This window comes from Corvus hawaiiensis, chromosome 8, assembly GCF_020740725.1.
Source record: "Corvus hawaiiensis isolate bCorHaw1 chromosome 8, bCorHaw1.pri.cur, whole genome shotgun sequence".
Lineage (NCBI taxonomy): Eukaryota > Metazoa > Chordata > Aves > Passeriformes > Corvidae > Corvus > Corvus hawaiiensis.
The window spans coordinates 19,781,116-19,793,986 of record NC_063220.1 but is presented as its reverse complement, the minus strand read 5'-3'; the positions used below and the strand labels follow the sequence as shown (position 1 = coordinate 19,793,986).

The following is a 12,871-nucleotide window of genomic DNA, read 5'->3' as shown; positions in this document are numbered from 1 at the left end:
AATTATCTTCTTAGCACAGGTTAGAAGCACTTCAGTGCTGGACTATTAAATTCAGTTCCCTACTAGAACAACTGGTTGGTGATACATGCTACCACCCAGATTAATGAAAATCTAGTGCTTTCTTTTTGTACTGACCAATATCAGTAGGCAGAATGCTCTGGCCACTTGGCTGTTCAAGATTGCTCATGAATTTCCAATATATCAAAAATGACAAGTTATCCAGATTAGAAATGATCCCTTCATGATAATCAGGCCTTTAGAAGGTAGAACAGGTGGAGCTGTGCATCCAGCAGGCATATCTATTGTGTCCCAGTGTGTCCCAGTAATGGAGAGAATGTCCCAATTCTCTTACAGGCCACTATTCATCATTCAGCTCATAAAGCACTGACCTGAAGCAATCAATACTCCTAACACAGGCCTTTCAGGATGGAGAAGAACCTTTCAACACTATCCAATGTAGACCCACACTTCCCAGTACATCCCAGAGCAATGAGAGACCCCACTAGAAGCACTATCCCAGCTCAACCATTACATTCCCTAGACATTGCACTACTGTTCCAGGAAGGAATAATATCTGCCACTCCATCTGTCGTGATCAGTGATTGCCAGTCCAATGAGCAAGCCCAGATTAAAAGGGCATCCAGAAATGCTTTTCCGTATTGGCCCAGTAATTCCATTGTACTCCTGAATACGTTTTGCGTACAGGATTATATCTACCAGCTCTGTCCCACGCAGATGAGCATTTTCCAGTAAATCCTTGTGTAGCAGCAGGTTATTCTCAATAACCAATGGAATCTAAGAAAGTGTTAGGCCACAAATAAGCCACTGTATTTCACAGTATCCCAGAATACTGCATGTTTTTCTTGCTCTGATTGGTCACTAGATAAAGCTATGCTAGCAACAGCAGACATATCCACCATACAGATCAAAAGAATCTCATCGCACATCTAACACAGTACCTTTAAATAGACTAGGAGACATCTGGTCCCTGTATTACAGCCTCCATCTTCTGTTCACCTCAACAAACCAGCAAAACATCTCCCCCAGCAAAAAAAATTTGCATTTTCTCAGTGAAATACACCCATGGGATACCTGACTGCAGAGCTAGAACAATGAAGAACTTAGTTGTGAGGCAGCTGGAATATCTTACCCATGTTTGTGTATTACTAGCGCTGAGAAATGGACGAGTTCTAGCAAAGGGAGAGGAGAGAAGAAAAATTCATAGGGAGGAAAAAGAGAGTCAGGGTAAGGACAAGAGAAAAGGTGAAGACTGGCGCTTGGACAGGACAGCAGTAAATACTTCTCTATAGGGAGATGAAGGAGACACCATGAACGTGAAACGGATGTTAAGGCAGAATCACTTGGGCAAACCCCTACTTTGGGCTAGTTTCTCTGTGATTCACTTCTCTGCAATGTAACAGGGGAGACAAAGAATAGAAAACTCTGATTTCCATGGAGGCTTCTTTCCCCCCACCCCCTCCTCCCTTTTGCTTTGCTTAGCATCTGCTTGTCAGACTTTGTTCCTTCAACTAAGCTTCATCCCCATTTCCACTTGACCTGTCACCACCCCTCATGCCGGTCGACTTACCAATAGTATGTCCTGGTGCAGTCACACCTGTCCCACTCCCGTCTGGTGTTGGGTGAAAAGGTTGCTGAACTTTGGTTCTGATGATCCTGGAAAAGAACAAAACACATTCAGAGCTCAAATGCATCTTCTCTGTGCCTCTGCAGACCCACAGTCCCAGCTATCAGAATCTGAAGGCTTGATCTGTGCTCTCGGTGCATCAGAATGGCTTCATTTGCCTTGTGGTCCTGATTCTACTGCTTTAATAGTCCAGCTCTCAGAGAATCATCCTATTTCTGCTCTGTCATCTTTATCCCAAACTTGGGTGTTCACTGCATGAGGATGGTGTTCAGTGAGCAAGCTAGGATCTTCCGGGTGCTGACAGCTGCATTGTCATTCATGGTCTGATCTGTGAGCATAATCACAAGGCAGTCTTTGCAGCTAATAGAGACATTGCTGAATTTACAAATGGTGTAGCTTTAATTTTGCTGTCTACCTGAAAAATACCCTTCTGACTGACTAAATGCTTTGAACTGTGGAAGGCTTGCCCAAAGCCCTTGCCCTTCATAAACGAGAAGGTGAAAACAGAAGGCATCTGTAGGGAGTGGTGGTGGGATATAGATCACCAGGAAAAAGAAGTTCCATCAAACAGGGCAAAATCTGGTGTTTGTCGAGTGGTGAATGAACACAGCATGGGAACTCAAAAAGACATCACAAAGCTCATAATGTAGCTCAGAATGACAATGAACTGAACTGTAATTGTCAGTGCTCCATTTCTTGTTACATGAAATCTTTCACCTGTAGGTCACTGGTTTAAATCTAACTGAGGTCAGTAGTGAAAGAAAATAACTAGTACCTAGTACCTGACTGCCAAAGTCCCTGACTACTGGCAGATATTGGGTGTCTGTGAGTTGGGAACAGCTGTTCCACCAAGGAACTCAGCAAATAAGCCATGACCTGTGAAGGCCCAGCTTCCTTTCTGAGATTAAAACAATCCTCTCCTCTCTTCAGCCAGTCCAGTTAGGGTAAAGGCTGCAGATTCTCTTCAGTCCGAGTTTCTGGAACTCTCAGCCCTGCACTCTATTAGCTTTATTTTCCTCCCAAAAATCTCTCCAGAAAGTGAAAGCAAATAGAAGATTCTCCCTGCCCACTTCAGAGCTTAAAAATTTGTTCTAAAGAAAAAGTTGGCAAAACTTCAAAGAGCAAATGTGTGACTAGTGGGTGGTATGGCATGGATAGAGATAGGTAGAGACGTTGTGAAGGCAATTTTAAAAAACCACAGCTCCTGAGAGTGAAATCTTTTTAGAAAATGAAAGAGAACATCTCAACTCAGCATGTTAGAATACTCTGCTACATGCTTGATAAAACCTGACCAGTAGCTGGAGTGGCAGAGAGGCTGCCTGGGACATAGCTGGAGACAGAGAATGTCAAGGTTCTAGCTGGGGATGGAGATCCAAATCCTCACTCCATACAGACCGGTGGTACCAGATGCCCTAATCTACAGTTGTTGAGAACCTATACCAAAAAGCGTCTGAAGGCCTCAGGCCCAGATTCTGAGGTCATGCAGCTTCTACTAGGTGAGGAACTGATCTGAAAACTGTGCTAGGGCAAATTATATAACTTTTTTTTCTTCTTTTCTGTTTTTTTCCTTTTTTCCCTCTTGTCTCACATTCCCCCTAAAACCCCCTGAAGTGCCACTCTGGTTGTTGAGTTTATTGATTTCCCCCAGCCCATAGAAACAGAAAAAGGGGATGGGGTGCAGGCAAAGGGATGGAAATAGAAAGCTATAAATTATTTGTGACAGGAAAGCAATAGTGCCAGAGTGCTGAGCACAAGTCCCGTGTCACTATTAGATTCCTTTTAGCCTGATGACACTGTAAAAGAGGTTAAGTGTCTGATGGAATCGTACACCTTGGGGGCAGGGGCAGTCCAGGAGCAGAACAAGCCACAGAGAGTGGGTATATCAATTCTCCAGGCCAATAATATTCCCCTCATTGATCGCAACACAAAGTTCAAAAATCTCATTATAGCCAGGCAGTCCTGGAACTTTTTAAAAATCAATAGAGTGATATAATGTATGTATACTTTGTATAAATGTTTCTATCCATCCATCTATCCGTCTATCCAAAATCTGCCTGAGGGTGTCTAACTTAACCTACACATTATACTGTGTTATGTTCTATTGTAGTGTAGCATAGTGAATGGATTAGAAGATTTCCCCTGCAGCCTTAGATGACATATTATAAAATGTCCTGTTAGCACTGAGGTGACATCAGACAGTTCCATTCATACTGAGATATGACATCAGATTTACCATTTGTACTGGGAGATGGCACTAGACAGCTCAGTTTCTACTGAGGGGAACCATAAGACGAGTCTAATTATACTGAGATGGCAGATCAGGCTGTGCTGAATCATGCTGCATGAAAATTGCGAAGTTTCAAAAAGCCATTTAGAGTAAAAACAGCCTGTGAAACGCTCCAGGTATAAAATGCCTGTCCATAATATTCCAAAAACCCAGGCAGGGGATGAAGAGGAAGGTTCAATTTCCTTCCCCATTCAGTTCGAGGTCTCTTGGCTGAGAACACCAGTTAGTGCCAGTTGTGACTGTGTTTACTGAGATGTGTCCATTAGGAACTGGAATGAGACTCACCAGCTCATTGCACCAAGTAGCTGTCAGCTGGTAATGATTTTCGGTCACTACCAAGCAGGGCCAGATTTCTGCTAGTGACCCAGAGGTGAAAGGCTCTGTTCAAGAACATTCCCTTCCTAAGAATGAAACTGGTTTTATGTCAAAAGGAAGTGTCCAGAACCTGTGAGCAGAGGGGAGCAGTTCTGGTTGTGCAGCCTCCAGTGGCTTGGGTCAAATAATTTTTGGCATCAAATGCACAGTGAACCTAATGAGGTCTCTGGTAGAATGTATTTTCTATGGCTAAAAGAAGAGGCAGGTCTTGAAAAGGCTCTCCCCAGCAGTGTTACTTTGCCCTAAAGTCATGACGGAACTCTAGTGTTGTAAGGAAAGAGCAGAAATTTCAGGATCTTAATGCTCAGTACAGAAGACGGCAGTGCATCCCCCTGGGTCGATTCGCTTAGGGACAGTGATAAACAGCAGGCTAGCTAGGCAGCACTGCTGCTGCTTTAAGAGGCTTCAAGTGAGTCTGTCCTACACAAGACCACCTAATGAAACAGCAGATGAAAGATGAACAGAGCTGACCTGGCCCCGTAGCAACAAATGCAGCATAATAATGCTGTCTTTAAACCTCGGTGTTGCTGAAAGCTTCTCGCCCTTGCCAGGGATTGAAATACACACTAAGCCAGCTCTGCTGCCTCAAATCTAGGATTTCTGGATTACTGCTGTATAAGAGGTCGCAAAACCTCAATCACTTCTTGCTGTCTTTGATGGCTTGTTCTTGCCTTCAGACACTGGAGAAAGACAAGTCTTGCAGACTACATCCTCATCCCTTCCCAAAAGCAGAAGGGACACAAGTCCTGGCACATCAGTTAGCAGTGCTGATTTCTTGAGATGGATGCTGATATTTTCAAGCATCTTTTTCCGAGAGAAATTGACCCTTTGGACTAAATTCATCCCTGCTTTAATTCCATCACAATCAGTGACTCCAATAACAGCATTTGTATTTAATTAGGAACATAAACTGGTACTTACTGTAAATTCCCATTTTTCATTTTCCAGTGGGAGATTTTTGCACAAGTTGACTACTTTGAGTTTTGGATAATATAAACAGGTTTAATACATAACCTTCTGAAGTCTCAGCAACAGGACATTTATAGATCTTTGATTGCAGTAAAGCAACTGAACTTCATTTCACAATCTGAATTTAATATGCAATATTATCTTAAGTAATGGCATATAATGTCATTACAGTAAAAAGTATCATGCTGTGAATTATACATCTATCCTGGAATTCATGAGTTGCCATAGTTGGCTTGTAGTAACTCCTTCTAGAGTTAATACTACATATAGCACCAGCTGAAACCAACTGCTTATTTCCAAATGCCTTTGACTTTCTTAAATGTTCAACATTAGATCATGAATTTCCAATGTTTGATTTCTATTTCATTATTTTTGTCAGTTTTAATGCAATTCCTTTTGCTGATTCTGAATACAGATGGGCAGAAAAAATCTTCTTTTCTAGTATTACAATTGCAACAAGCTCTAATCGAGAGAGGTAGCAAGAAATATTAGAAGTTAAAATTAGTTGAGCCAGAGTGCTTTCTGAGAAGAAATTTCATTCCTTGTAAATAAGCAAGTAGAAAATCACTTCTAAACTTGTCCAGAAATTACTTGCTGAAAGAATTACAGATCACAGAAAACTCACCTTGCTTCTCTGACATTTCTATCCAAACTCTCTTATAGCCTAACATACTCTGTGGTCTCTTCTCTTACTATGGCTTGCAGAGTCTTTTGACAGTATCTTAAATAAAAAAAAAATCATACTAGGGCCGATCAGAGGGAGATAAGGTAGGATTGAATCATCTGGAGTCACAATTTAGCAATTCTTTTAATCCTGGAAGAACAAGATGAAGTTGAACTGAAGGAAAGATTGGTGTGTCCTGCTGCCTCAAGAAGACCTGACAGATTTCAGAAAGCACTGGTATCCTCACTTTGATCATGTTCCTTTGTCATGGATTATTTTTGAGAGTGGAAGGATACACTCAGAAGAGCACCAAACTCCTTGTAATTGTTCTGGAGTATTCATATTTTAAATGCTCCATATTAGAGGCACATTACAAGACCCCAGGGTGTGCATTACTGGGCAATTAAAGCGGTTCTTGGAAGGCTAACATTGTGAAGCTTCAGCCTTTTCTCTGCAGTGTGTCCAGGGCAGTCTGTGATGGCCAAGGCACACACACCCTGCTGTGCCGCACTACTTAATTAGTGCCGGGCTTCACTGCTGAGCCACGGGCTGTGCCGGCGCTGCGCACAAGGCAGCCTGCGGGGGACGCGGAGCAGGGCTAAGTGAGACAGTGAAGCCTTCTCTGCATCCGATGGCTTCCTACAAAACGGCTTGTGACCATCCCAGTGATGCTGGCAGAGAGGGAGAACATGGGATGAGAAGAGGCAGCTTTGGGGTCTTTGGTGAAAGCCCCCATGGAACCAAAAATATCCCACCTGCAGATTGGTGCTGCAGAGGCATAAAGAGCTCTGAATGCAGCTTCGGTTCAAATAGGAGACAGTCTTATGTTTCTGTGCATAGGATGAAACACAGCTGAATTCACAGTTGAGCAAAAGAAGTGGGGGAGGGAAAGACTTGTTTGCACAAAGTTCAAAATGGAAAGCAAGCTTTGTAATGTGGTGAGGAAAAACAGCCAAGGGATTTGGGGGAGAAGGAAGGGAAATAGAAAGTCTGATAGTTAGAGCCTAATCCGATTTAGGGAAGGGCTTCAGTTCTTGCTCTGTCATGGACCTCTCATCAAGAGTTTGGACAAATGGCATTTCTCTCTGTGCTCTGTTTCCTGCCTGAAGTGTGAAGATAGGAGCTTTGCCGTGCCACCTGGGGCACAGTGAGGACAGCTGGAAGGAGGAGTGAAGGGCTCAGACTCTCTAATAAACAGGGGCCAAGTAAGTGCTTCAGCGAGCTGTAGCACAGTATTGGCTTCATTCTCCTGCTTGAAGCAGAAGTGACATGTACCCTGCTGACAGTGGCTGTACGTGAAGGGAAATAGGCAAAGGCAACAAGAATTTTATTTCAGCTGCACAGGCTTTGGTGGTCGTGTTTGAATTTGCGACAGCAGATGTAATTGGGAAGATCAGAGCTGCAGTTGCTACATAAAAGCCACAGCATAATTTCTCCTAGGAAGTAGGGTGGGAGCAGTAGAAGCTACTGCTCTCAAAATCTCCTGCAACACGTAAAACCCTCAGAACAACAGCTGACATTGTCAGGAGCAGCAGACTCAGCTTCCTCGCTAGCTGGCCTGGGGCTCTGGCACTCCCTGCCAAGACAGCAGAATGCCTTCAAACCCTGCCATATTCAGGGGCCACAAGCAACATTCAAACTTGTTCCTATCGTGAAAATTGCATTTTCTTCTCTCTATGTTTTGGAAAAGGAGGGAGAAGAAGGGTCATCATGTACTATGTTAGTGTATAAGCACAAGTATGACAGATAAATTAGATCGATTAGATTGATAGACCTAGAAGGTGCATGAAGAGGGATTATTTGTTTCCCCAAAGCTTCCAAATAGGTGAGAGGTCGAAATGGAGATGCCTTACATATCTCAAAACACAATCCCAGCCCTCTCTGAGAAGAATTGACTCTCTATCTGCTGTTAATCTGTGTAGGTCCATCAATTTCACTGAGGCTATACTGACATCATCCCTGCAGACATGGGCAAAAAAGTGTCACTTTGTTCCAGGTTAGCCTGCTCACTACAAACACGAGAGAAAGCCCAATCCTGCCCATTTCTCTCACTGCATTTCTTGGCTGCACTTTAAGAAGACACACAATTCACAGCATCAGTTTTACTATCTGAAGGGCTTAGAGAGGAGCTAGGATTTTTTTTGTTGTTTTAAATCAGTGACCCGTGATGACACCATATGGTTTTATTTCATTTAATTTGAGCAGAGCATTAACGTTCAGCTTCTAGCAGATCTCTACCCATTCCAGTTCTGCTGTGCTATATGGTACCAGTGCAGACATAAGGAAGAGGGGTGGAAAGAAAGAAAGGTGAAGACGTCTGCCTTCTGAGAGTAGGTGTGCCAGGCAGGAGGCTGGCCTGCCACCTCATTCTGCAGAGCACTAACATACAACTTCATGCCCCTGGTACTGGTGACTGACAGTGGTCAGCCCCATGTGTATACATTGCCTAGCCTGACCTCCGAGAATGAATTGCTGCATGAGGCTATAAGAACCATTTTCCCACCTGGGAAATAGGTGTAGTTGAATAGTTGCTGTGTTATGCAAAGCTGTGGCTACAGAGCCATCAGGACCCAGGCTGGCTGGCTTAGAGCTGGCTAAAATATGAGCTATGAGCTGCTCTCAAGCAGTGACTGTAGCATAGAAATGTCCTCAAGCATTTCTACTTTTCTCAGGTGTTTCTACTTTTATTACACTCAGTTCACGTCTGGAAGGCTTTCTTCCAGCAATTCATTGAAATCCAAACATCTAGAAGATATCATACAGTTAACAAAATACTGGAAGCAAACTTGATCCTGGGTTTTTGACATCTTGGTTTTAAGGTGAATTAAGGAAATCTAAAATGACAAAAAGAGTTCTCCTGGTCTTGGACGTAGAAACACAGGCCTGGGAGGAACCACCTCGGTCATCAGTTCCAAATTTTAATACCATAGGCAACCACGGAGCAGACATTCAGCTCAGAGCATCCATCAAAGTATCCATCAAAGCAGCTACAGATCTACCTTTCCCCCTCAACAAATTTATAATCTCTGCAACAGAAGACCAAAAGCTACAAAACCAACAAGCCACAGGAAGAGAACAGGAGAAAAACATTGCCAGTTGCTGAAGTCCCTTTCACTAGCAAGACATTTCTGCCATGAAAAGGCCCAGAAATTTTTGAGCTCTTAGGAATGAATTGTTTTCTGATTACACCTACACTGCAGTGATGTGTAGTTCAGAGTGTCAGCTCTGCAGTTCAGGGTGTCATCTTCTGTTACCTCTAGACTGGTCGGTTTGGGTTCTGCCAGAAGTGTTGCTGCAGCAGCATGGAGCTGGCATGGGGCACAGGCCCACAAGCTGCCAGCACACAGTGACTGCCATGCAGCGTGGGCTGGAGCTGCCAGAACAGCGGCTATACCAGCAGGTGAGTTAAGAAGACCTACAGAAACACATGGGCTTGCCAAGGTTAAGTATCTTAATCTGGAGTATGGGAACTTTTAATTGAAAGCTTTGCTTTGAGCCCATTTCCAGTTATTAAAATTCAAGAGTCTGTGCTGAATTCCTTGTGGACATTCATTTTGATTAACAGAAGACATGTGTGTACTAGGAAGGGAGTCTTGAACTGGGAGGAATCAGATAAATGTAGATAACATTCTCAGCCCTGTTCCAAGTTATGCCATACCTGGTATTTTGTGTAAAGCCTCAGATCTTGAAGATAAACAATTAGTTCAGCTTTCATTTAATACCAAGGTATTTCTGGCCTTCTTAACTGCAGGGACCAGGTGGAAGTGGGACCTGGCTGCCTCCCAAGGGGCCAGAACTGGAGGCAAGGGAAAAAAAAAAATTCTTATTTACAGCAATGGGAATTTTATGCCAGTCTCTTCATTTTGGAGGTTATTGACTGAAGACTTTTTAACTTTTGGTTTTGGCAGCATTGTGTATTAGCTGTGTATTATCTCTGCATCCTTCAGAGTGCTGCACTGCAGTACGTGCTTGCATGTGTTGGATAAGTAAATTATTCCCTTTATAGGGGTGTCATTTTGTGTGCCTCCCTTATGCTTGTCAGGACTGGGGAAAATTTTCACGGTGGACCCTTTACCATTACAAGATTTTTGCCAAAATTAAAAAAAAAAAAAACCAAACAGTGCTGAGAATGTGTCTGTTTAATCTAATTTTATTTTTACCTTGGGTTTTAAAGAAATCAATGAAGTTGTAAGAAGAATGTAAGTCTTATTAGAATGGCAAAATTGTGGGTTTTCCCTTTAAAATTACCTTTTTCAGGTGAATTAGTGACTATGCTAAAAAATAAAAATAAGAATAATATGTTTCTATTTTATTGAAAAAGCAGGTTCCAACTGCACTGAAATGTAGCTGTAGAATTTTAATAAAGTTCTGATTCAAAACCACATTGAAAATACTCCATTTTCAATTGAATCAAATCAAATATTCAAGAACCTGAATCTTTCCTTTCCTGTTCTAGTCCTTGTTGCTCTTAGTATAATTTTTTCCTTGCTTTATTGTGCCGCCCAAAGCAGTTAAGCACAGGTGAGCACTTCAGGGTGTGGGTGCTACATGGCTCCCAGCATCAAGTTGGTGCCTGTCTCTGTAGAAGTCTCTTGTCTAGTTTTCATATTTATAGGACAAAGCCAGTTTTATATAGTGAAAAGATAATTCTGTAACCAGTCTGTTTGGCTCGTGTAAGTCACTGTCAGGCCTAGTGTTTAGACATACAAGCTGTATGTTTATGTGTCCATATTGTGTTGGCAAATGCATTAACATTTCTTTCTTAGTATGTTTCAATTCACCACACAGCCAGCATACCTTTTTATCTTCGCCTGTGGGTCCGCGTTTATGACTGTGGCTACATGGAGTTAGACATTTGGGTCACATATTCTATATGCAGGCCACATGAAGAACTAATAAATATTTGTTCAACTATTTCAGGTTTTAACAGAGTTTTGTAGGAAAATATTCAAATGTGTGGCTTGTAACCATCTTCAGCTATCTATATGGATGTTTTTGTACAGCACTTAGTACAAATAATAAGTCACAATCACCTAGCAGTAGTCTTTAACAAGGCTATAATATCTATGATGTAAGAGCTAACGTATCAGAATACTGATACATAATTAATGTGGAAACTTGCTGTGTTATAAGGCCCATACCAGTGTGTACATTTGCATAGTTGTGTAAGTTTGTGAATGCAGATCTGCTCTATTTTTAAAAAACATATCTGGCTTCCATCAGATTAACTGCAGAACTGTGGGTTTCTGTGAGCCTTCCATCCTTTTCTGTTACCGTTGCAGTGGCTGGTAGAGTACCCTAGCCTCTGGGTACCCTTTTCCTGGCTCCTGGATAAATACAGTCTCTGTCCATAGGAGTTAGCAGTTTAAGGGTTTATCTACATAAGGCTCTGCAAAATAATTTGAATTAACTGGATGTGTGAAATTAAAGTAGTCTAGTTAAACTGCATTACACCTCTGACTCCCTTGTTTAGAATTAAGGCAGCTTTAATTTAGTTTAGCTTAATTCACTTTGGAAATGAAGTGAACTAAATTCAATTTAGGACACTCGAATTTTGAATGAGCACCTGAACAATGTTTTAATGCTTTTAACCAATGTACTTGCAAAGTTAATTCAGATTAATTTTCCTGTTTGCCCCTGTGTAAACAAGCCTGTTTCCTATTCCCTCTCAATGAAACCATCTCAGCTGAGACTCCTTCAATAACTCCGAATTGACAACCAACCTCCCAAGAGGAGCAGTTTAAATGATCCTCCCACACGCACAAGTGTTTCTTTATCCCTACATCCCCATGCAGGCAACTTTTCTCCCAGTGAGCTTTAGTGATCTCTAAGACTGATTTGTCTAGAGCTTGACTTGCTGAACCAGGCACTAGCTGGGGTAAACACAGAAGAGATGCAGCAATTGTTTAACACTATCTGAAGACCTGAGTTATAAATATTAAATTATTCAAATTTTGCAGTTTAGGATTTTGCAGTGGAATACTGTATTGCAAATTATGGTGTATTATTTCTGCAAATCATGATATTCTAGAGAATTTTAGTGATTTTATTCAGTTCCATTTTTTCAAAACATGGTCCCCTTAATCTGAATCAAGTACTTGTTCACCTAATGAATCAGAATGCCTCCGGCTGTAAATCAACATGTATTTCATTTTTTTAATCTAACTTAAGTTCAACAAGATCAGATGCAATCAGGATTCATAGGCAGAGGAATAGAGAAGGACATAGGCAGTGGTATTTAAAAAACTATACTCCCTTTACATTTTTTCTAGAATTTATTGTAGTCTGAGAAGACAGGAGGTTGCATAAGGTGAGCCAAAGGTTCTATCATGTCATTTTTAAAAGGCAGTTGCAAAATCAATCATGAACAAAATAATCTTAGAAGTAAGACAGAAGCATATTTTAATGCAAGAATATTAATATTTTTAAAGCATCGTTATGGAAATTTCATCTTTTTCATTACCTTCCTTAATTTTAAAACACACTGTGTATTTGGTCAAAAGATACCTTACAAAAGAAATGCTGTCAAATATCTTTATCACAATGCAAAAAAGCCCTTGAAAAATTGCCTTTTGGAAAATCTCATCTCAGAAAACAGCTGCCCTAAGATTTTGCTAAAAAGTCAACCAGACAAACAAAAAACCCAAAGAAACCAGAGAAAGCCACTTAAATGTCCCAAGCCATGCAGTACTGTTTGATTAGATGGTTAGGCTATACTCTTTTGTGCCGGTTTTTATGGAGTTATTGCTTGTGAATAATGTTTTTGATGGCTACAGCAGTCTCAGATATTTGACTGATAGAAAATTAGCATGGTTTCACTGAAACAGCCACAGTAAAAGGCAATAAGGAGACAGTCCTATATATTAATATGCTTGTGCAGAATGCACTTATGTGTATGTGGGCATCCATTTATGTGCAGCTAGCTAAGAGG

General features: G+C 41.6%; 1 protein-coding gene and 1 long non-coding RNA gene across 13 annotated transcripts in view; one reads left to right on the top strand and one right to left on the bottom strand.

The window, feature by feature from the left end:
- Positions 1-12,871, bottom strand: part of PAX2 (paired box 2) — a 103,334-nt gene that overhangs the window by 55,571 nt on the left and 34,892 nt on the right. For all 12 annotated transcript variants that reach the window (XM_048312125.1, XM_048312126.1, XM_048312121.1 and 9 more), the window contains one exon: positions 1,589-1,674. In XM_048312125.1, coding sequence (XP_048168082.1) covers positions 1,589-1,674 — 86 coding nt within the window. The remainder of the gene's footprint in view (positions 1-1,588; positions 1,675-12,871) is intronic.
- The window catches only part of LOC125329774, a 157,569-nt gene that overhangs the window by 130,148 nt on the left and 14,550 nt on the right, over positions 1-12,871 (top strand). The window lies entirely within an intron of this gene.